Source organism: Lycium barbarum, chromosome 10 (genome assembly GCF_019175385.1).
Source record: "Lycium barbarum isolate Lr01 chromosome 10, ASM1917538v2, whole genome shotgun sequence".
NCBI classification, from domain to species: domain Eukaryota; kingdom Viridiplantae; phylum Streptophyta; class Magnoliopsida; order Solanales; family Solanaceae; genus Lycium; species Lycium barbarum.
This window is the reverse complement of record NC_083346.1, coordinates 120,872,784-120,896,448: the sequence shown is the minus strand read 5'-3', so window position 1 is coordinate 120,896,448 and position 23,665 is coordinate 120,872,784. Positions and strand designations below refer to the sequence as shown.

At 35.1% G+C, this 23,665-nt stretch overlaps 2 protein-coding genes across 2 annotated transcripts; one reads left to right on the top strand and one right to left on the bottom strand.

Annotated features, from left to right (window-relative positions):
• The first annotated feature begins 1,180 nt into the window (after positions 1–1,180).
• On the top strand, positions 1,181–13,586 carry LOC132614034 (plant UBX domain-containing protein 7). The gene is made up of 10 exons (XM_060328379.1): positions 1,181–1,439; positions 6,300–6,424; positions 6,540–6,665; positions 9,107–9,302; positions 10,182–10,259; positions 10,382–10,450; positions 11,628–11,771; positions 11,893–12,010; positions 12,456–12,718; positions 13,122–13,586. Exons 1-10 carry the CDS (start codon positions 1,338–1,340, stop codon positions 13,284–13,286), a joined length of 1,386 nt encoding a protein of 461 aa, XP_060184362.1. The 5' UTR covers positions 1,181–1,337; the 3' UTR covers positions 13,287–13,586.
• Positions 13,587–14,735: 1,149 nt separating this feature from the next.
• On the bottom strand, positions 14,736–22,818 carry LOC132614089 (outer envelope pore protein 37, chloroplastic). The gene is made up of 6 exons (XM_060328448.1): positions 22,283–22,818; positions 19,086–19,175; positions 18,476–18,658; positions 17,210–17,304; positions 16,509–16,629; positions 14,736–15,126 (listed from the first exon to the last, which is right to left on the bottom strand). Exons 1-6 carry the CDS (start codon positions 22,688–22,690, stop codon positions 14,995–14,997), a joined length of 1,029 nt encoding a protein of 342 aa, XP_060184431.1. The 5' UTR covers positions 22,691–22,818; the 3' UTR covers positions 14,736–14,994.
• Positions 22,819–23,665: the final 847 nt, after the last annotated feature.

The following is a 23,665-nucleotide window of genomic DNA, read 5'->3' as shown; positions in this document are numbered from 1 at the left end:
CTGCTAATAAGCTAAAACTAGCTAACAATGATAAATTGATCACCCCAACTTATAAATACTTTTGATTTGATAAGGCTTTTATAATTTTATCTCTAATACCTTTCTAATCTTCAAATACTCTTTTTAAAAAAAACATAATTTCTAATTGTCTCTCTATTATATCCCCGATATTTGTAGTTTTTTCAAGTAAAAATACTTTTAAATTTATAATTTTTGTAAATAGGTTTAATTTAATGATATTTCAGTCATTTTACCGTAAAAAGTGTTTATCATTATCTTTTACCAAACATACGCTTATTATTAAATTCAATACTTCTATGAAAAAACGAAATTATTTATTTATCAGATCAATTTCAACACTTAAATCTACTTTTCAACACTTATACAACTTTTAATCACCTAACCTCAATGCCCTGAGCCTCGAAGTGATTTTTACTGATAAGTTTGGAGAGTTTATGGACTTTCTCTTACTCCCTCATTCTCAAATTATTTGAGTTGTTTTAATAATTTAAAGCACAATTAATTTATCCTACCCTTAGTGGAATTTTATCCTTAATAAAGGTGACATATAAATGGAGTAAAATATTAAATGGAAAGAGATTATAACTTAGACATAAACAAGAGTAAAATTAGTCAATATCCCTCCTAATAAGTATAACTTCTTCCGTCGCATCTTAAGTGTTATCTTAGTCAAATTTTTTTATTTCATAATAAGTGTCACCTTAGGATATCAATGCATACATTAACTAGTTTTTTCCATCTTTGCCCTTGGACAAAAAATGACAAGTTTCTTTACTCAAGGCCAAAAATGGATTCATAATGTCAAATTTTGAATTTCACGTGAAAATGAAAGTTTTGGCCTATGCAAGACAGGATTAGTAAGAGGCAAAATAAGTAGTAATACTCTAAATGATGATGATTAGATTCCCAATATCAAAAGATGAACTACTTGTGCATGCTCTAATCATCAAGAAGAAAAAATATTTTTTACAAATGGGTAATTTAGTAAATTTTACACATCATCATTATTTCTTAATATGCGTGTTTTTATCTAAAGTAACACTTATTATGGGACGGATAATTTGAGACGGACGGAGTATAATAGTGTTGGAAAAAATAACTACAAGGGAGCTTGTTGTAATTAGAGCAAAACTATATGGACATATAAAAAGTAATTTCTTGAAGGAAAAAATGGAAACAATTTCAGCACTTGACCATCTCGCTAGATATCATCATATCAAAACAACGTCTTGTACAAGAAATCTTCGCTAAAATTCATCAAGAAATTAGGGTTTCCATTTTCTCTCTTACTATAAATAGTAAACAAACAGCCGCAAATGGACGGCGTTATATCGGCGACGGAACAACAGATGTTAGTTTCTTCTTTCCTCGAAATCGCCGTCGGTCAAACTGCTGATACTGCCAAACAGTTCCTTCAGGTTATTTTAAAAAAAAAAAAACACTAATTTTATACTTTATTTAATTTAACAATGCATGTATTTAGTAGATCTTGTATTTTAAGTTTTTCGGTTCATTTTTTTTGAACTAAATGTAGTTTAAGTTACAGTGATTAGTGTGAAATTGAGCTTTTTTTGTTATATATATATTTGAAGTTCGAGTTAAAGATGTTAGCTTTCTAATTTAGAGTTCAATTTTGTTAGCATTATCGTGTTGAGCAATAAAATTAATCATTTTTTAATTTCTCGAGGTTTAAAAAAACCTAATTTTAGACTTATATAATATCTTAATGCATGTAATTTTGCTTTATGTGTATTTTAACAGTTGCAGATTTAGGATTAGTGTGTTATCGAGCTTTTTTATGCTATATTTATAGCTTCTAATTGCTTTGTGAGAGTTGAAGTTTTAATTTTTCCAGAATTATCATGTTGAGAAATAAAATTAATCATTTTTTTTTATTTCTCGAGGTTTTAAAAAACCTAATTTCAGACGTATTTAATATCAAAATGCATGTAGTTTTGCTTTATGTGTATTTTAACAGTAGCAGATCCACAATCAGTGTGTTATCGAGCTTTTTTATGCGATATTTATAGCTTCTAATTGTGTTGCGAGAGTTGAAGTTTTAATTTTTTCAGCATTATCGTGTTGAGAAAATAAAATTAATCATTTTTTATTTCTCGAGGTTTAAAAAAACCTAATTTTATACTTATTTTAATACTCACAATGCATGTATTTAGTAGATCCTGGATTTACGTTTTCCGACTAAATTTTTAAACTAGGTATAGTTCTAGTTTAAGTGATTAGTGTGAAATCGAGCATTTTTTGTGATATATTTGAAGTCCAATTTCGAGTTCTATTTTGTCAGCATTATCGTGTTTATGAATAAAATTAATCCTCGAAATCGCCGATACTGCCAAATAGTTCCTCTAGGCTTTGAAAAACCTAATTCTACACTTATTTAATATCACAATGCATGTGTTTTTGCTTCTATACTTGAAGTCTGAGTTAAAGATGTTAGCTTCTAATTGCTTTTCGAGAGTTGAAGTTTTAATTTTTCAGCATTATCGTCTGAAAAATAAAATTAATGATTTTGAGCTCTAGTTTCTTCTTTTGTCGAAATTGCCAATGGTCAAATCGCCGATACTGCCAAACAGTTCCTCCAGGTTTCAAAAAAGACCCTAATTCTAGACTTATTTAATATCACAATGCATGTATTGTGCTTTATGTGTATCTTAACAGTAGCAGATCCACGATTACTGTGTAGTCGAGGTTTTTTCGGGTATATTTTAAGTTCAAGTTAAAGATGTTAGCTTCTAATTGCTTTGTGAGAGTTGAAGTTTTATTTTTTCAGCATTATCATGTTGAGAAATAAAATTAATCATTTCGAGCTTTAGTTTTTCTTCCAGGTTATAATAAACCTATTTTTAGACTTATCTAATATCACAGTGCATGTGTTTTGCTTTATGTGTTATCTAACATTAGTAGATCCAGGATTTAAGTTTTCTGACTAAATTTTCTGAACTACTTATAGTTTTATTAGAGAGATTAGTGTGTTATCGAGCCTTTTTTTGGCTATATTTGAAGTCTGAGTTAAAGATGGTAGCTTCTAATTGATTTGCGAGAGTTAAAGTTTTATTTTTTCAGCATTATCGTGTTGAGAAATAAAATTAATCTATTTCTGGACCTATTTAATATCACAATGCATGTATTTTGCTTTATGTGTTTCCTGACAGTAGTAGATCCAGGATTTATAAGCTCCCCGTTTAGCCATAGATTTTGAAGTTGAAACTTGAAACTTGAAAATTTGAGTTTTTGAAGTTGTGATTTTTGGAACTTGAAGTTGTGTTAGGATTGGACATGCATTTTACTTGGAAAAAATTTGAAGTTTTGTGAGTGGAAGTGAAATTTCTCCCAAACTTGAAAATATTTTGAAGATAAATTTCCAAAATCTATGGCCAAACAATAGCTAAGTCTCCGGCATTTTTTTTCATCTAATTATAGTTCTAGTCAAAGAGAGTAGCGTATCATGGAGCTTTTTTCTGATATATTTGAAGTCCGAGTTAAAGATGTTAGCTTCTAATTGCTTTGCGAGAGTTAAAAGTTTCTGTTTTCAGCATTATCGTGTTGAGAAAAGAAATTAATCATTTTTATATCTTGAGATTAAAAAAACCTAATCTATACTTATCTGATATCTCATTGCACCTGTTTTTTTTTTTTTTGATGAAGCTCATTGCACCTGTTTTAACTAAGTCTAGCTGTGTGTATCTAATTTTTTTTTTAACTACATTTAATTCTGGTTAATGAGAGTACTGTGTAATCGAGGTTTTTCTGCTATTTTGAAAGTCTGAGTTAAAGATGTTAGCTTCTATGCAGTTAGGGATAATCCAGCCAAAGTAATAGGAGTTAGACCTAACACGAATTGCTTTGCGAGTTGAAGTTTTAATTTTTTTCAGCATTATCGTGTTGAGAAGTAAAATTAATCACTTACCTAAATCACAATGCATGTGTTTTGCTTAATGTGTTTCCTAATAGTAGCAGATCTAGGATTTAAGTCTCCAATTATGGATTTGGACTTAGTGTGTGTATCTAGTTGTTTTTAACTACGTATAGTTCTAGAGAGTAACTTGCCATCTAGCTCTTTTATGCTATATTTGAAGTCCAAGTTAAAGATGTAAGCTTCTAAGTGTTTCAAAAAATCTAATTTTAGACTTATCTAATATCACTAATGCATGTATTTGGCTTTATGTGTTTACTAACAGTAGCAGATCCGGGATTTAAGTTTTCCGGCTAAATTTCTTGAACTACGTATAGTTCGATCGGTCTTTTTCTGCTATATTTAGCTTCTAATTGCTTTGCAAGAATGGAAGTTTTAATTTTTTCAGCATTATCGTGCTGAGAAATAAAATTAATCATTTTTGAGCTTTAATTTTTGTTCTAGTTAAAGAGAGTAGTGCGCAATCGAGCTTTTTTATGCTATATTTGAAGTCTGAGTAGATGTTAGCTTCTAATTGCGTTGCGAGAGTTGAAGTTTTATTTTTCGGCATTATCAACAACAACAACATACCTAGTATAATCCCACCAGATGGGGTCTGGGGAGGGTAGAGTGTACGCAGACCTTACCTCTACCTTTTGACGGGTAGAGAGGCTGTTTCCGATAGACCCCCCCGCTCAAGGAGAGATGAAAAAGCATCAGGAAAAATAAACAGTAATAATAGGCAGTAATAGCAGCAAGATAATAGGATATCATAGTAAAAGAAACAATCAAATAGTACTAGAGATAAGAACAAGCAATTCAAAGCAGTATAAACAGGCATGGCGAAATACTACAGAAAGCAAAATAATATGATGATCGAAGTACAAGCAACAACAAAAATAATAACAGGACAAAAATCGAATTGCCTTTGATAGGAGAATAAATCATTTTTACGGATCATAAACCTATTCTAGACTTATCTAATAACAATGCATGTGTTTTTTGACAGTAGCAGATCAAGGATTTAAGTCTCCCGCTAAATTTTTTGAAGTAAATCTAGTTTGAGTTAAAGAGATTAGTGTACCATTGAACTTTTTTCTGCTATGTTTGAAGTCCGAATAAAGATGTTACCTCCTAATTGCTTTGAGAGGGTTGAAGTTTCATTTTTTAAGCATTATCGTATTGAGAAATAAAATGAATCATTTTGAGCTGTAGTTTACGTTCTTGGGATTTTTTATTTAGATCTTCTTCGTTAAAGATCCAAGCTTTATAAATAAGAATTTATTTTGTTAAAAGAAAGAAAAAAAGATTCGAGCTTCGTAAAGGAGAATGTTAATGGCTGAGGAGCGATTCCATGATAGCTCTACCACATAAAAATTAGCTTAAAATTGGTAGAAATTGGATTGGAAATTGCTTTATTTCATTCTTGACCTGCAAATTTATGATGTCTTCCATGAAGGTATGTTTTTATTTTTGTATTAGATTATGGCTTTAGGCTCATATAACTCATTAATGAACAAAGATAATAGTTTGAGTGTATACAAATTTGTGAACTTGGAATGATAATTGAATGATCCTTCCATTTACAATAGCAATGGGTGGATAAAGTTAGCACTTTTGGGGCGCTAGTCAAGGATGCATATGTAGTCGAGGTGCAAGCAATCTTGCTGACATAACCGTTATGAAACGTAGAAATTATTTAGGATGCATATGTAGTCGAGGTGCAAGCAATCTTGCTGACATAACCGTTATGAAACGTAGAAATTATTTAGAACGTTTGGGGTCTAGATTTTATGTTATGATGTATGCCCTATTTTATGTCCTATCTTTATCTTGTTACTAAAATATGAGATTATGTCAATCTTATGGAAGTTAAAATGAATTTAGAGGTTTCTTTTTGTTTGGCAAAACATGTTCAACTTTTAGGACAAGAAATAGATGGATGAGAGTTGTACATTAGATTTCGTACTTTTGCTTGTCGTTATATTAATTGAGCCTTCCCTTTTGTCGGAGCTTCTGATTCTATACCACAAAAAAGAATTTCCACAAGCTTTGCCGATAACTTAGTTTGTGATTTTTTAGTTGTTTGGGTGTGGAGAGATATTTATTTCATGGATTGGTGGTAACATGAGTTAATGGGTGGAAAAGTAAGCAGATAATGAAATGTAGAGGGTTTTGTTGGTACTGATGGCATTGACCTTCGTTTGATTTGGCTATTTGTTGGCTCTTGCTGCATCTTGTTTTCATCAGGGGCTTATGCAGAATACTGAATTATAGTGCAATTGAGATTGATCATCTTTCTCCTTTTTGGTAATTTTTAGAGCCCACTTTCTGTATGGCAGTGATTGTAAATATTCTGTGCCTGCAGGCAACAAGCTGGAAGCTTGAGGAAGCAATTCAGCTTTTCTACATCGGAAACGACAGTGGGGCAGCAGCATCTTTTAATTCTCCACAATTGGGAAATGATGCACTTCTTAGTGACCCGAGCTTGAGGTATTTTTTGATATAGATACACCGTGTGATCTTTCTATTTTAGTTATTCCTTTGTCTTTTTTAGTTTTTTTTTTTTTTAAATATATGCAATTTTTTGTTTTTGCTTATGGTCCAGTGAAGCTGTGAAGGACTCAGCCACAGCTTCGGCAGACAACAGCTTGGAACAAGATGATGGAGATGATGTACGACCACCTTTACCTGTAAAAAGGGAGGTTCTTTATGACAATGCCGTACGATATGGGTATGCTGTTCCAGTTCTGATGCTTCCAAATCTACTATGGTTGTCTATATGTGAGCCTTTTGGTTTTGTTTCTCATTTTCTCTTTCATTCTCATGTTTTTACTGGACGTTAGCTTTCCATGTGCTAGAAATTTGAAGAACGTGAGGTTTTAGGAAACTGTAAAATCAATGTTCATCCACTGGAGTAAACTCATATCCTCGCTGTAGGAGTAAGAATGCGTTTTCTTAGTGTTGGGCAAATTGATCAATATTTGTTTGTTTTTCGATTTTCTTTTTCATTCTCAAGTTGGGCTCGAACCTTTTTTTTTTTTGGGTTGAAGCAAGGGAGTTGTTCATCCTCCGCACTAGATTCTTCCACTTTGTTTGTCCCTGAGCCTAACTCTGGACCCCTCTTATTGTTTTACACCCATGAGGGAGATATGTTGGTGAACCCAAAAGTGCTCTCTAAGGCCTGAAATCCACTGTAGCACCTATTGTTATTAGCAGCTTCTTCATTGAAAAGAGTTCTATTTAAATGCTCCCACAGTTTCTTTTGATTGGTCCAATGCTAGTAGTCCACATAAAAGTATACCAAGATCAGGGTCCTCAAACACATGGTTACATCTTAGATTGAAAAGGGAGTCAGAGGGGAAGAAGAGAAGCAGTGTTTGGTTAAGCTGTAATTTCTCTTACATCTCATATAAATAAACCGTAAACCCTAAAGTTGCTTACAGAAAACACAAAAACTTCAGTTGTTATTAGGCGTTTGGACATGTGATTTGAAACCATGATAGCGTTTGGACATGCATTTCATCTCATGGTTTCAAAAATTTTAAATATAAAACTTGACCCATTAGTTTATATTTTGTAAAAAAAAGACCCATAAGTTAGTAGATATTTTTAACAATTACTCCCACCAACCATTTACCAACCTTTATTTATGTCTTACCATGTGGGAGGATTATATTAAAGAGTAGTTACATTACTATTCATGTTAATTTTTTTTTATTGAAATAAAGTTCGATCAATTGATGTTGTATTTTTTAGAAAGGCCTTCTAGTAGCGTATTAATTTTGTTCTGAACTATGACTTGCTCATTTGGTAAGATTGTATAAGAATTGAGAATATTTTGATAGTTTTCACAACTTGTGGGGATTTTATGTCTAAGAAAAAATACAGCTTAAGAAATCCAAATTGCATGTCCAAACATGGTTTCATCTGATGGTTTCAAACCATGTCCAAACGGCTCCTTAGTTTACAAAGTTTTGATTTTGGAAGTTGCTTTTAGCCTAAAAGTCACAAATATTTCCTTATTATTAACATAAACAAGCAAAATCGTATCCAAACAATCCTTGTCAAAAAATCGTATCCAAACAAAGTTGTTCTGTCTCAGAGTTACTCTTTTCCCTCATATTTTTCCATCACACCAATCCTCTAGGTTTTGATAGAGCAATCTTTCTCCCTTTTGTTGTTTCTGGATTTAATATTGTGCATCCAGAGCAATCTTTGTCCCTTGTGTTTTTTCTGGCTTTAATATTATGCATCTCAACTCAAACTTTTGGGGTTTGGGGATATGGTTTCTTCTAGAAATCATGTCTTCTCTGCACACTTCAACGCTCATCAGCGACAACAAATTTGGAGATTTTAGTGTAACCCGTGGCCTTCCAACATAGGAGAAGCTCCAATCATCCTTATCAAAAGGAAAAGTTCAGACCATTGTTCTTATACATATGGAAATAAGATGCATTTGCCTAATAGAATTAGTAAAAATTACAAGCAGAGAACTGCAATCCTGAACCACTGCAACCAGCTTGATCCGTATTGTAATTTTGACCTTTTTTTAAGAATACCTTTTTTTGAGAACGCGATTTTTTAAGACAAAAGTAGAATACAGATCAAGCTGGTTGCAGTGATTCGGGATTGTAGTTCTCTGCTTGTTATGCTGCATAAGAGTAGTTCTACACTCTTGTCTTATGTGAGGCATCATAAAGTTCCCTCATGTAGATATTTATCCAGGGAAAAATTCATTTCCTCATTATTATTGATATCTAGCACTCGGAATAATTGATGCTGCTCATAAATTAAAACCTACTGTGGTCTTCTTCTTCCTCGTCCTGTCTTTCTCTTTTTATTATTATGGTTGTGATGCGATCAAGCTGTACTATGAGCTGTACTCATTGTTCTCTCAGTGCAAACAACTTGACTATGATACCTCCTTCACTAATGGTATGGCTCTTTCTTGCCCCTTTTTTGGAATATATGGAGTGTGAGTCCATGATGTACATGCCTTAGATATTGAAAATTGCTAATTGACTGTCCTGACAAAGAATACTAGCGGTTGTGTGCATTGCTTTGGAGTCTGGGACTTCTCTTGACGTTTCATTTTTTAATTTTTCTTTTTAAGTTGCTTCCCCCTTCCATTGGTACCCTTCTTTTGTTAATTGGTTTTCTTGTGTGCTTTAGTTCATCAGGAATGGGAGGTTCATCACGTGAACCTCATCTAGTAGTTCCCTTCCGCAACTTTGAGCAGGAAATGAAGCATCCAGGAGTCTGGGAGGCGGATACACGTTCTACTTCTACAGCAGATGCTGCTCAAGACAATCTTGCTTCTTTGTATCGTCCTCCTTTTGGCTTGATGTACCATGGGCCTTTTGAGAAGGTAAATGGATCTTATTACTGGAAATTGTTGCCCAGTTTCCTTCTTTCTTTTTTTAATCAAGTATTATTCAGTTTCCTTCTTAAGTAAAACTTTGTTTCTGTGGTGATTTTCCTTGGCCTTGTTGCTCTTGCGAGGACTTCTTGTGATTTATAATTTTGAAATTTATTCAAGGTGTTTTCTGGCAACTAGCGAGTAGAGGAGTGTCAAATCCATATGTTTGCCAAAGAATCTTATAATGTTGTGGCTTTTCAAAAATCAAAACTAACTAGTAACAAGAAGTTTTCCCCCCTCACAACTTATGTGAAGTTGGGTTACTTTTGTTCCTTCCATCAAGTAGACGGGTAGATGTTAATTTTTTTTTCTTCTTATTGTGCTTCTAACATTGCTTATTTACCTTTTGTTTTATCCTAGTGACCATATTCTTTTACTAGTAATTTGCTATCATGCGGTCTACGAGTTTTTTTTTTTGGGTTGTTGATTAAAGGGTATTTGCATTAATAACTAAAAGCTCAAAACTAATCAAAAAGAAAAGAAAAGAAAACTTAAAGCACAAATCATATACGATAAATATACTAAAGTAGGGACTCTTATAAGAACAAGTATCTTTCCTTAAGGAGTAGCCTACTATCTCTATGTATGGGGATATTTTGAAGCTTCAAGAAGAAGTAGGATAATTTTAGGAACTTAGGATCTATGAAATGGATCATTTTTTCCTTTTAAAAGTAAAACTAAGTTGAGTAGCCATCTTAACCCCTGTGTTTTATGTCTATCAAGCTGGTTGTTCTAAACTGTGGAGAAGAACAAGATCTTGTGGTCAATGGTTGCTTCTCTCTTGTTTTAACTGTTAAACTAATTACTTTGGATTGTACTTAATTGCAGGCGAAAGATGCTGCTAGAGCGCAGAACAAATGGCTCTTGGTGAATATGCAATCCACGCGTGAATTCAGCTCACATATGGTATGTCTCTTGCCATCTCCCTCTTTAAACAAAGATACTGGGGACGTAGTAGCTGACACAATATGCTATTTTCATTGTTATGTGCTTGACTCACTTTTGGTTTGTGTAACCTGCTTTTGAAGCTTAACCGAGACACTTGGGCTAATGAGGCTGTTGCTCAGACTATCAAAAGTAACTTCATCTTCTGGCAGGTTGGTGCTATTTCTTTCTTTTAAACTAGTTCTGTAATCAGAATTACATGCAGTTTTACCTGTGTGTCTCATCTATTATCTGCTTACAATAAATCAAGTACTTGTTTCATTATCTCTTTATTATGCTTATCTACACATGGGGCAGACCTTTTGACAATGTTGCCATTATGGGTAACTAGTACATTTGCTAGATATATCCTCCAGAGGTCACTAAATTTGTTAGAACTTCTTGTGCTGAAGTCTGGTAGAAATTTGGCTCTGTATGTCATCATGTTAGATGATATGAAATGAATATTCTGGTCATAAAAGAAAGAAAAGAACAACAGACTATATGTGTACTTTTCTGCATGTAATGCTAATGTGACTGACTAAAGTGCGAGCTTTTATGGTGCCACCACCCTTTTTAAGTTTGTAATACGTGAGCTTCTTTAGCCTTGAGCTTGAACAGCGAAAGAAAGCAGGAAATCATGATGGTTCCACACTCACTCAAATGAATGCATGGCATGCAGTCCTTACACTTCTAAAGGTGCCTGGGTAAATGTTTGGAAACCTTAATTGACTAGCGTACACTGTAAGATGTAAGAGTTGAGAGTTCTTGAGAGAACTTGGAAACAGTTATTAGTTTGAGTAACATTTTTAACAGACTAAATGGACCTATGGACCCAGGGAAAGCTGCGTACAATAGACCCTTGTGGTCCCGCCCTTCCCTGGACCCCGCGCATAGTAGGAGCTTAGTGCACCGGCTGCCTTTTTTTTTTTTTTTTTTTTACTAAATGGACCTATGAACTGTTCCATTGATAGGGCAAAGTTTCAGCTAATATATTCATGCTAAACATCTGGTAGAATGTCACACAATCTTGGCTTCGTACTTGAAAGAGCCAATAGGTGTAATCCAGAGTATTATGTGGAAAATGAAAATATGACAGAAAGGATAAAGGCAGTCTCCTTTGTTCTATTTGGGGTGATTTTAGGGAGGGGCTACTAAATTACTGTCATTTACTGGGTGTCCCAAAGGACTAAACTACTCTTATCACGTTATTGGCTGCATGATTCCAAAAGTAGTTGCTTGATTACTTCCGTGTTTTCCCTTTTTTTGGCGTTTGAGTCAAGAGTGATTAAAACTCTGAAATGTCTTTTCTGTTTCACTGACTGTTCTTTTTTGCTTGTTTGCATGCAGGTGTATGATGATACTGAAGAGGGCAGCAAAGTTTGCACGTACTACAAGTTAGATTCTATGCCTGTTGTATTGGTAATTGATCCTATAACTGGTCAGAAGATGCGTTCTTGGCGTGGAATGGTTCAGCCAGAGACCTTGCTGGAGGTTTGTTGTTGTTCCTTTACCGTGGTCTGTTTTCCTACATAAGTTCTAAGAGTCGAATAACTCTTTGTTTATGGCCATCTAACATGACTGAGGGGAACCGATATATTGTATTCTGATGCAGGATCTTCTATCTTTCATGGATGCTAGCCCCTCAGAATTTCATGTTAATCTATCTCATAAACGACCTAGAGAAACTCCTCAAGAACCTCGTCAACCTCAACCTCAACCTCAACCTCAGAGTAAGTATAATGTTTTTCTAATGCTGTTTAGTCGGGTTATACAAAGAAAAAGGTTTCGGTGTTTTGCGTAGAGCTTAATATTGCAAAGGCAAAGAGAAACTTTTCGGTGAGGTGACGCTCCAGCTTCATAATATGGCTTCGAAACACATGTAAACAGATCATGACAGTTAGCAAAGTCTCTATATCTTTCATCTTGATTTAAACCTTATCATGCAATGAGTTGCGTCTGCAATCCACCTCAGCCACTACGTCACTGCAGAGTGTATGTAACTTACCTGCGTATAGACTAGGAGTTCTTTGTCTTGACCAGCAGCCACATTGCACATATCTCAAGTTGATAACCGTCACCTCCACCCAATAAAAATAGAAAAGAACAGAAAATATAAATAGCAGATACCTACCAAATCCATATTGAATCTCCTTTATAACGCTTTGTTTTGTGCAGATGAAATTGGAGAAGAGGATGAAGAACTACAACGAGCACTGGCAGTCTCTATGGAAGGCATAGAAGATCACGGTTCAGTTGCCACTAAAGAGACTAATGAAGCCAGTGATGATGTAAAAGAGGAGCAGTTGATAAAGAAGCCTTGTTATTCTCCTCTACCTGAAGAACCCAAGGGTGACAAGAACCTCCTCTGCAGAGTTGCAATTCGCTTTCCTGATGGCCGCAGGCTTCAAAGGAATTTTTTACGAACCGACTCAATCAAGGTAAAGCTTTATTTTAATTTTTCTGTTTTCTAGAGTTGATTCCTCTGTAGTTTGGCTTGTGGTTTATTCTGATCTGATCTTCCAGAGTCCAGTCTTGTAGAGGCTAACATGTCAGCTTTGTCCCTTTTCGTGTGAAACATGTTCTTGGTATATAGAGAGATACAAATTCTGTTGAAAGAGTTCAGCGTATGATATTTACATTAACAGAAGTTGAATCTCCCAAGCTGACGAAGATACGGCATCTTAGTTACCATATAATATAAGAAAACGAAACTTTATCTGATAAAGGCACGACACTCTTTAGTCGTGTAGTGATATCCTTTTCTTTTGATACAATTTGTGGTACCTTTACAAATATGATTAATTGAAGTCCTCAGCCTTAAGCTATCTTTTCTCTTTTCAGCTGCTATGGTCCTTCTGTTCTTCTCAGCTTGAGGAAGCCGAGACAAGGCCTTTCAAATTCACGCAAGCTATCCCAGGTGCATCGAAGTTTTTGGAGTACGATAGCAACTTAACCTTTGAGGAATCTGGTCTTGCCAATTCTATTATTTCATTCACTTGGGAGTGAACGATGGATTGACGTAAAGATGTAAACTGCACATTTTATTTATGGCTACTGAGTAAGGATGTTGATGCAGGAGGCCTTGTTCCTACTGCTCGGGGTGCTTTCTGCCTTCTCTACTTATTTAAGAACAAAAAAAAAAAAAAAAAGAACAGACAAATTTTCTTTCTGCCTTCTCCATTAGCTGTTATTTTGCTTTCAAATGTAGTATCTCGGCTTTGAAGTTGTATAAGATGCTATTAAGTTTGTACATTTTGCTAAACATGTACATAATTATGGATAGTTCTTTGTGTCTTCTGGTCTGTACATCTTCTCTGTGTTATCTTTATTACCTTATTATGCTATTGTTTGTTTAATTTTCCCATTGCAAAATGTAATTTCTTTTTTCTTTTATCTGCATAATTTGCGCTAGATGTTTTGGACTGCTGCCTGTTGGTTTCCCGTGACAATACTTGTTTGGCGCCCATAACTTCTTGACATACCATTATATAGCTTAAAGATATTGGTTTATGAAAGGCTGTAGGAGGAGAGACGTACTTGAAGATTGCACGAATGAACTTTGAAGGTTGCGATCTGAAGTTTTTGTCACATAAAAACTGGTTAGCTAAATAACTAAAAGCAACTGGCATTAAGCAGCAATTTTGGTCCTTGCATCCGTCACTTTCTTATAGTTAATTTACGATCGTTTAAGGGGAAGCGGAGGGATTTCATTCATCTTGACTTCCGAAGTAACCTGAGGCTAGTTTGGTACGAGGCATAAGGGATAAATAATCCTGTGATTAAATTTATTCTCTGTTTGTTTGAGATAAAATCGCGATACAACTAATCCAGGAATTAGTTACTCTAGGATTATAGTGTTATTTTATCCTTGTCGGAAGGTGAAATAACTAATTCCAGGATAACTACTCCAGGATAAGTAATCCTGGGATACCTTGTTTCCACTAAAACGACATGTCAAGCGCTCCCCCATCAAGCGAAGGAATTCCGCCCAGCCCATTAAGTACCATATTTCTTGGTGTTCATTTCTTCAAAGTTATTGTAACAATTAAAACCCCTCTCAGGAGTTACTTGATGTTATTTTCTTGTTCCTTTTTTGAGTTTTATTGGTAGTGGCTTCACTTTCACGAGGAAAAATAAAACCTTTAATAGAAGAAAGCATAAAAGGAACAACTCTAACCCTAAGTGTCTTGGAGGTTAAAATGACCATTTTTAGCATGATTATCCAAATTTCGTCAAGATATAAAGGAAGTGTTATGCCCTTAAGAGACTAGGCTAAAAGACAATCTTCTGTTTTTTGCAAAGACCACGTACGTCCAACAACAATATCAGAGTAATAAAAGATAACTCAAGACTCAAGAGTAATCAGTCTTTTTCGTGTCAGAACACGTTATGATTACCCAAATTACAGTAGCTTGAAACAGAGTCAAATTTGTGCCAATTGACTTAAGAGAAATATGACGGAAAATTTACCAAAACCACATTTCTCATTCAACTGAAAGATCGTGGTTTATTGGTTGCAACATGATTGATCTAAAAGTTGTATTTAAGCTTTCACTGGCATATATGAAAGTAACAACACAAATGAATTTGATAGGCAAGGGATCAGATTTTAAGAAATCTAAAACATTTTAGGCGCGGAACATCCATATTTCCACTGTAAACAACTATCTCGTTACAGCATGGGTAAGAGAGTGTCTTAGTATATCATCATAGTTCATATATCCCACCTCTTCTTCGCACGGAACATCAAGGCTGAAGATGAAATGTCGTCTTGAGGTACTTGAAGCATAAATTGTACTTTCATCTTCATGGGAGCTGTCTTTGCTTTTCCATCTTCTGCTCCAACCTAAACAAACAGAAGAACATGATGCTAGACTTCGATTTCAAAGAAAATGATGCAGGAGTAGACATGGTCATTAAAATATCAGAATTTCGTAGTTTTTTCCTTTTTTATTTTTGATTAGTTACATATTGGAATGATATCATGATTCATCATATACGCGCACTCCTTCCAGGATAAGCAATTTGCACAATGCGCAATTTCATATATGATTCTTTCCATTTTCTTCTGCATGCAATTATCATTAAATAAATAAGCATCTGTATACTATAAGATTATTGCACAACATTGTTAGCGATTTGCACCGTCTCCTTTATTTCCTGTCATCAGGGTCAATATGTCAAATGGATGTAACCGTATCCGGAACTTGATAATAAGCTAAAGCATTCAGTATCTTGACAAACGTGTAGCGGCCAGAGTACGTGAAAAAGACAACAGAAAGAAAGGTTATCAATTTCCATCAACTAAGATGAAACAAAAAAGAATCGCATGAGACAAAAAGAGAACAGATAGGGCCTTCCGACCTGAAAATCTCATAAAGTAGAAAAGCTTTTACTAACATATAACAATGTGATATAGTTCTCACATTTCACTCTGTGGAAAGGATCCTACAGCTATCCATTCTTTTATATATCTAAGCCGAGCGTATAATGAAAACTTGCTAAGTCGTTAGGAATATTTTGGTAGTTAAAGTTTGGCATAATTCTTAACCTAAGCCGTAATCCCTGTTAATTGAATGGCAGCACCCACTGCAATAATCTTATTGGAGGAAAAAGAATCTGTTCCAATAGATATTCATGAGCAGTGGTGGAGCTAGGAATTTTGTCAAGGGTGTTCGAATTCATATAATCTATATATTAAGGGTGTTCAATATAGAATATGTGTCTGTAATACGTAATAATTAACATGTCTACATGGTATAATTTTTCGGCGAAGGTTGTTCGGTTGAACACCCTTGCCGGGCTGTGGCTCCGCCACTATTCATGAGATACAGAGGAAGAGGTATCAAGAGGACTGATTAGATACACAGGTGTACACCCGTCTGAAGAAGGTGGATCTTTTTACTGTGGGTTTTGTTCGCATAGAGAGAAATAGACCTTCCGTTTTATTGTTTCTACCTTTAATTATTGGCATAGTTTCAGGTTAATCGCCCTCTAGATATTAAGAGAACGCTCTTATTAAAAAAGCAAGTAAAACTTCAATTGTTTAAGAAGGAACTAATTTGAAGAAATGAAAGGAACATGCCATAGCTATCAATGAACTTTTTTGATAAGGGCTATGAATGAACTTGAAGATAACTACTAAAGCAAATTAAAGCAGCATAGCAATTAAAGCTTAAAAAGCAATGTGTTCTCATTTGCTATGAAAGGGTTGTAAACAGAACTTACCCATAGAGATGCCCATCCAAGTCGCACTTCCGAATCATAACCAGCTTTGAACTTGAAGTCATTTCCGATATTGTGTTTATAGACTGTGCTCCAGTAATTCGTGTCCAAATTATACCAGTAGCTGAACCCCAAAATAAAAGATATCAATAGAGGAGCCCCCATTTAACTTTTCTGAAAATGTATTAGCAGTTAAAATAATCAAGTTCATGAATACAAAAACTTATGGAAATCGATGGGTAATGTTGCATATCCATGAATTTATAAAAGGTCTGATACATTCAACGATCTACAGTTGTAATCATGAGAGGAACTTTTGAACTGGGAGCTATACTTTCCCTAATTTTTTCATCAAGTAAAAGATTTCATTGATAATAACAAGACTAACTTGACCGTATACAACAGGTATACTTGGAGCTATAATTTCCATATTATTTCCATAGGGCGCTCGATCGGTCAGGCGGTATAAAAGCAGTTCCCACACTTTTGATATATTCAGGAAATGAAAGATTCAGTAACTAAAATCAGGCAGCATAATCTCACTATACAATTTCTAATCAAACAGTGACATGTAACATATAGTACATTTTTTGTAAGTAAGAATAAATTACTATATGTTAGATATGATATGCCTATGCATAGGAAAATCATAATCTACCTCACAAACATTTGAGGACAAATGGAGATAGAGGAGGGAACATCACCTCAACTTGTCTGAAGGACCGAATCGACGCTTGAATGCAAATGACATTGCATTTGAAGGCAAGGAAATGCTAGGAATGAATGTCATTTGCTCATCCTGAAACATAAGAATGGTGAACTCCAGATAGATATTCAAATGCAGATAGAAACTTCCTAACCATATAAATTATGGAATTAGATGCTGCAAGTCCTTAAGGTAATCAATTTTGGTGTGCATTTTAGATACACGGAGACAGAAGCACTGAGGGGCTCAATCAAATCAAAATGAATGTGCAGACCTATTCAAAGAGAGTGCAAAGGAAAAACATTCAGAAAAATACATAAATAAAGCACTTGATCTAATTACAGCATAAGTTTCAATAGCAAATATTGTTATTTCAGACAGATGTGTGACTATGAGAATCCAACAGATTGGTTTGCCACTCTAGGCATCTGTTAAAATTCTCTTTTCACCCTATAATCTACTCTGTTTTTTTCTTTTAAACCCATAAGTTATAAATACTAGAAAGGGCAATCACATTAAAGTGAAACATGAAACAAATCCTTCACAAGCCACTAAAACATAAGACAAATTTAGCCTTGTTACACATTGTTTTACTGAACTTGCTTCAATTCACATGTTCAACAACAACAACAACATACCTAGTGTGATCCCAGACGTAGGGTCTAGGCAGGGTGGGGTGTACGCAGACCTTACCCTACCTTTGCGGGGTAGAGAGGTTGTTTCTGATAGATCCTCGGCTCGAGAAAAGCTTTTTTCAAAACAGATTTGAGAAATATAAGAGTAAAAAGCAAAGATGGATATATCGAAGAAAAGAAAAGTATTGACAACAAAAATAGTAAACATAGCCAAAGTAATAGAAACAATAGTAGTAATAAGATTGAATAATAAGATAATGATAAGATGATGATGATAATAATAATAATATTGCTAAGTAGAAGAGGGAGAAGATAAGGTGCTTGAAACTAGAACAATGTTCTCCCGCCAAAAGGGAGAGAGAGAGAGAGAGAGAGAGAGAGAGAGAGAGAGAGAAATATGCTTCACGTCATCTCCTTTCAAGTGCAATAGGCCACCTTATGTGTATCAGAGAGAGAGAGAGAGAGAGAGCATTTCGTGGGGTGTACAGTCAAATATCAAATGATATAAAACAGTGACCAACCGCTTAACAGCCAAGAAAGAGCTCAAGAAAAGCATAAAGGACTGGACATCTGCAATCCAATAAAAGTTGGGTCAAAACAATATGAACAAATAGTAAAAGAAAAACTACCTTAAAGCAGTATCTCAGATCCAAAGCTTCATCCCTGTATTTTGCAGTACAAACTCCGTTCAGGATCTGGCCTCTGAGGATTCCATTCACCGAGAGTATTCTCTTTGCTTGCTCCTCCTCCTCCTCCTCCTCTTTCTCCTCTAGTGAAACTTCACCCAGAGGAAATTTGAGGGTTGCTCTTGGCTGCAGTAAGATGAGTAAAGAATGAATGAGACAAAAATGTTAGATAAAGCACAGATAGAGCCACACTCAGATGCCACAGTCATCGTCAAACATAAGATACTTATAGCATTCTAAAATCTAAGCTTTCTCCTCACAGCCCCAGCAGGAAGCAAGATTTTATTGTATAGCACAACTGCACAAGAATATACAATCCTATATCTATCAGTAATGAAGTGTCGATCAATATGTTCAGACACGAGCTTAGAAATATGATAAAAGAAGCCACAAGTACTGTAAGCTTTGTATTACATTCCACCTAATCTTCTCAAAGGTAAACCAAGAACCATAGTCAATGCTATAAAACTACAGTGTGCTGATAATATCTTCGACAGTAATTTTTCTCAAAGGTAGTCTCAAGTCCAAATTAGATACTGTACTAAAGTCATACCAGGCCTACTGATGGAACGGCAGAAGATAACTCAAACTTGTAAGCTGGACCTGCCAGATCAGCTACCATTGACAGTTCTCCTTGTTGTGACTAGTATGACCAAAAGAAGTGTGAGTTAGGAGTGGTATAGTGCACATAAAGCATGTAAACAGAAACAAGCATATTACATACTAGATAGGAATGCGGAGACTGAAACATCACATAAAGGAGTCAAAAGTGTCACATGCATTTGTAGAAAACTAAGAGTTTGGTTATGATCCTGCAACATCGGTGGACAATAACTTGCTAATACTTCAGCAAAAGTTAGGTTCACAACAGAATGGCACATAAAAGATAGGAAAGAAAGCATGTGTATCTTAATAAGTGCCAAGTTGTCTACTCCTTCCACCTATTTTGTATGATGGTGTTAGACTGGATTAGGAGTTCAAGTTATGAATTTACCTTATATATTGAATTGGTGGAAGGGGAAGATAGTGTTAAAGTAATGGTTGAAAGTTACTTTATTAGAGAAAACATCACATTACATCAGATTTTAAAATTTTAATGTTTAGATGTATTTGAATTCGTGAAAGTTATAGAGTAATTTTAATAGCGAAAATCATCAAACATTTTGGAATATCCCAAAATGGAAGAATGACATATAGCACAGAGGACGTATTAGTTTTTTAAAGGATAAGTGGGATAGTACCTCCATTCTCCATCCATCAAGTTATTTTTCAAAGTCACTTTCCTAAATAACAATGTGGAGTTGCACAAGAAATAAGATAATCAAGACACAAAGTTTCCATACTGTCCAAAGCTTGCACCAGATGATAAATGGGAATAGGACAAGACAACGCAGATTTGGTTCCAGTGGTCCTTTCTTAGTGCAAGTGGGGGATGTTTGGCTTAGTCTCCCGCCTTACACAAATCTAGAAGCCGAAACAGATGTACTCCATCTATTCACCCCCCCCCCCCCCCATCCCTCCTCTTTATAACGGAGAAATCTGTTTGGAGCCAACCCCTCTACCCTTTTCCACTTAAATAATGGACTTAGTTTGCTTGGCACAGGGCTCAAACATGTGACCTAAGACAAAAGTCCCTCAACCTTTGTCCCAGTTGAGCTGATCCCTGGGGGCCATTTATATGACACTAATACTGTTTGAGGAGGTTTTATTTTACTTTGATTTTTTGAAACATTTCATACATATTTTAAAAATATAATAAATCATGACTTCAATTACTTTTTAGGTAATTTTCATATATGTATCTTATAGTTAAAAATGTTAAGAAATTGATATAAAATTAACCCGAAATCTTCATTGTATCTTAAATTTAAAAATTATAGGGAATTGACATCCAAATTTCACATGGAACTAGTTTGATTTTTGGATATAGATGATGATATTTTCATAGGTGGAGCTTACATATATGGAAGAATGAAATACCTCATGTAGATATATGTATATACAAATCTGCCGATACCCCAACACCGTCATTCGTTTGGAACAGAGAGAGTATAAAATTAGACAAATAAAGGTCAAACTACATTGAATACAACACTACATATCCAAATATAGACACCCCCTCCAGTAGCCAGAACAAGCGTTACAAAAAGCAGTAAAGTTCACATCATGAGCAGCATTGAAGTGAAAACCAGAAACCAATTAAGGAGCTTGATACTATCTAAGATCAATGTGCTCTTTGATTATCATTTATGAAACGTTTCCCAAAAAAATTTAACTATAAAAAATCATGACTTATATTACATTGGCATAATACATAGATAGACACTTAAACTTGGCCTCTGCTGTCGGTTGAACACTCCAACTTACGAAATGATCATCTAGACACCTCCAAAATTTATGTGCCACGTCCGCTCGTCGGGGGTCCACGAGACACAGTGGCAACGAGTTGAGGTGTCTAAATGTGCATGCTCAAAGTTGGAGTGTTTAGTTGCCAGTTGAGGTCAAGGTGTCTATTTTTTAAAATGGAGTATAAGATTAACCAAATTAAAGGTCAAGCTGCAAAAAATTCAAAACTCCATATCAAAATACAAACACCTTACTCAGAACCCACAAAAAGTGTTACTCCCCCGTCCCAATTTATGTGATACGTTTCGCTTTCCGAGATTCAAACTGTATGAACTTTGAAGGTTTGACCAACATTTTAAGATGTATTTTTTCACCAAATTGATATGAGAAAAGTTGTAACTTATAGTACTTTTCATGTAGTTTTCAACTATACAAATTTATCTTAAGCTATTGAGTTAACCTAATACAATTTAGCTCCGACTATTAGTCAAACTGACTCTGGAGAAGCTAAACATGACAAGTGTTTAGCATCTTTGCAGTCGAATCCTAGATAGAACTAAGACTTAACTATAACTATTCAATATCACTAAGAAAATAAGTTCGAACAATTTTTAAGTTATAAAGATTGCAAAATTTATTTCTAACAAATAAACACGTAATAAGCTCAAAACATCTCAATAACAAATAAACCATACAACTATAATCGAGATATGAGGAGATGATGTGCTTAAAATATAGACTATCTTAGCCGAATATCAGTAGATAAAGCAGTAAAGTTGACACCTTTACTTCATGAACAGCCTTAAACTGAAAACCACCCCACTCCCACTCCCACTCCCACTCCCACTCCCACCCATCCCACCCACCCCCACCCCCACCCCAACCCCACCAAGCCAACCTTCATAGTATTTGTCTAGGAGCCTGTTTGGATGGGCTTATGCCTATAAGCTGCACACAGCTTATAAGCTAAAAAAATAAATTAGGGTAGTCTAACTTATTTTTTTGACTTATAAGCTGTTTTCAACTTATAAGCTGCTTTAGATAAACTAAGTCAAATGGGCCCAATTATTTTTTTGAGCTTATTTTAAGCACAAAATGACTTTAAGCTGGTGAGCCAAACGCTCAAAAAAGCTGAAAACAACTTATAAGCCAATCCAAACGGGCTCTAGATTATATACAAATGTTTTTAGGATAATATTTTTTGCTTACGTACCGAACACAAGAAAATAAATAAATAAGTAAGAAACCACTTATTTTCCCGAAAAACATTTTCCATAGAAAACATCGTTGTACCCTAAACCAATCAGTTGTTTTGAATGGAGTATGTATATAATTAACCAAATAAAGGTCAAGCTGCATACAAATTCAAAATTCTACATCCAAATAAAGCAGTAAAGTTGATACCTTTACTTCATGTAGAGCTTTAAACTGCAAACCAGGTGCAACATCAAATGAAGCATTAACAAGCGCATTCTTCTCTTCAACATCATAATGAAGTGACAAATACTTTGAAGTTAACGCCAATTGAGCATCAGATAACTCTCCTTTACCATTATTCTGAAACGAAAACTTCAATTTGGCTAAACTATCAAGCACTTTACATGATATTCTGTGGAAAAATACAGCACTATCACTGTCAAATTCAGTTGTTACTCTTATTTTTGGCCGTTGCCGGAGCCATAGAGATGAACCCCACACTCCGCCGGTGGCTGCCGTCGCCGGCGGTGAGTCCGGCGGAGTTGACGGCGGTGCTGAGATGATTAAGGAATTAGGGTTTGGTTGGGAATTTAATTCTAATTTGGGTTCTGCCATTAAGGAAATGAGAATTTCGCAGGAAATTGTTTGGTATGAGAGAGAGAGAGAGTAGAGAGGGGAGTGGTACTTGTTTTTAGGCGAAAATGTATATGAAGATTTGGTTATATTTTATTAGTGGTGATGTTTTTTCACATCTCATTGACCGTGAACGTCTATCGAAAACAACTTCTTTGCACCTCATAGGAGGGGGTAACGCTAGTTAATAGGATTATATTGGGTATGTTGTTGTTGTTGAAAAGAAATAAGAGAAAAAGGGATGAAAATGAGAGGGAGTTTAAGGGTGTGTTTGGTATGACGGAAAATATTTTTTTGAAAAATATGTGATTTGCCTACTCATTTTCTTTTGTTTGGTACACAAATAAATAAATAAAAAGTCATTTTAAAAGTATTTGCGTATATCCAAAGCAAAACACTATGAGGTTATTGAATTCGAAATGCAATTTCTAGTGGTTGGGTAGGTAGGTAGGGTGGGTGGGGGGTGGGCACGTCACATTTAGGGCAGGAGTTTTGAGAAGTAGGTGGGGCAGAGGGAGAGAGTGGTGGGTGATGGGGGTAGGGTGAAGGGTGGGGGTGGTTGTGGAAGTGGGGTGATGGTGGTGGCGACGATTTTTCTTGGTTGAATACAGGAAAAAAAGACTACCCTTTTTGTGTTGTGCTTGTCGAGGTAAATAAGGTATACAGAGAAAAAGTCTATTTGATTATCTTCAGTTTTCTATTGAGGTTTATCCTACAGAAGTACTCAAATTAAATCAGTGATCGATTTCTAGATTTCGTTGTAAACTTAATTGGTTATTTACAATTACGTAAATCACACCGGTGGGGGTGGGGGAGTTGGGTGTAGTAGGGTGAAGATGGAGAATGCTAGAGGTCTTAGCATCATTCCATGCTTCTACAAGAGTGTTAATTGCTTGTTGTAAGTTGAACTTGTTATCATTAGATAATGGGTGACTTCCACTGCACTCATATTCATCA

Excerpts from the sequence above, each read along its gene's own strand:
- LOC132614034 (XM_060328379.1), top strand. The coding sequence starts at position 1,338 with ATGGACGGCGTTATATCGGCGACGGAACAACAGATGTTAGTTTCTTCT. Across the intron at positions 6,425-6,539 it reads CTTAGTGACCCGAGCTTGAG|TGAAGCTGTGAAGGACTCAG; the intron begins GTATTTTTTGAT and ends CTTATGGTCCAG. Across the intron at positions 11,772-11,892 it reads AGCCAGAGACCTTGCTGGAG|GATCTTCTATCTTTCATGGA; the intron begins GTTTGTTGTTGT and ends ATTCTGATGCAG.
- LOC132614089 (XM_060328448.1), bottom strand. The coding sequence starts at position 22,690 with ATGGCAGAACCCAAATTAGAATTAAATTCCCAACCAAACCCTAATTCC. Across the intron at positions 18,659-19,085 it reads CCGTTCCATCAGTAGGCCTG|CCAAGAGCAACCCTCAAATT; the intron begins GTATGACTTTAG and ends ATCTTACTGCAG. Across the intron at positions 15,127-16,508 it reads TTGGATGGGCATCTCTATGG|GTTGGAGCAGAAGATGGAAA; the intron begins GTAAGTTCTGTT and ends CTGTTTGTTTAG.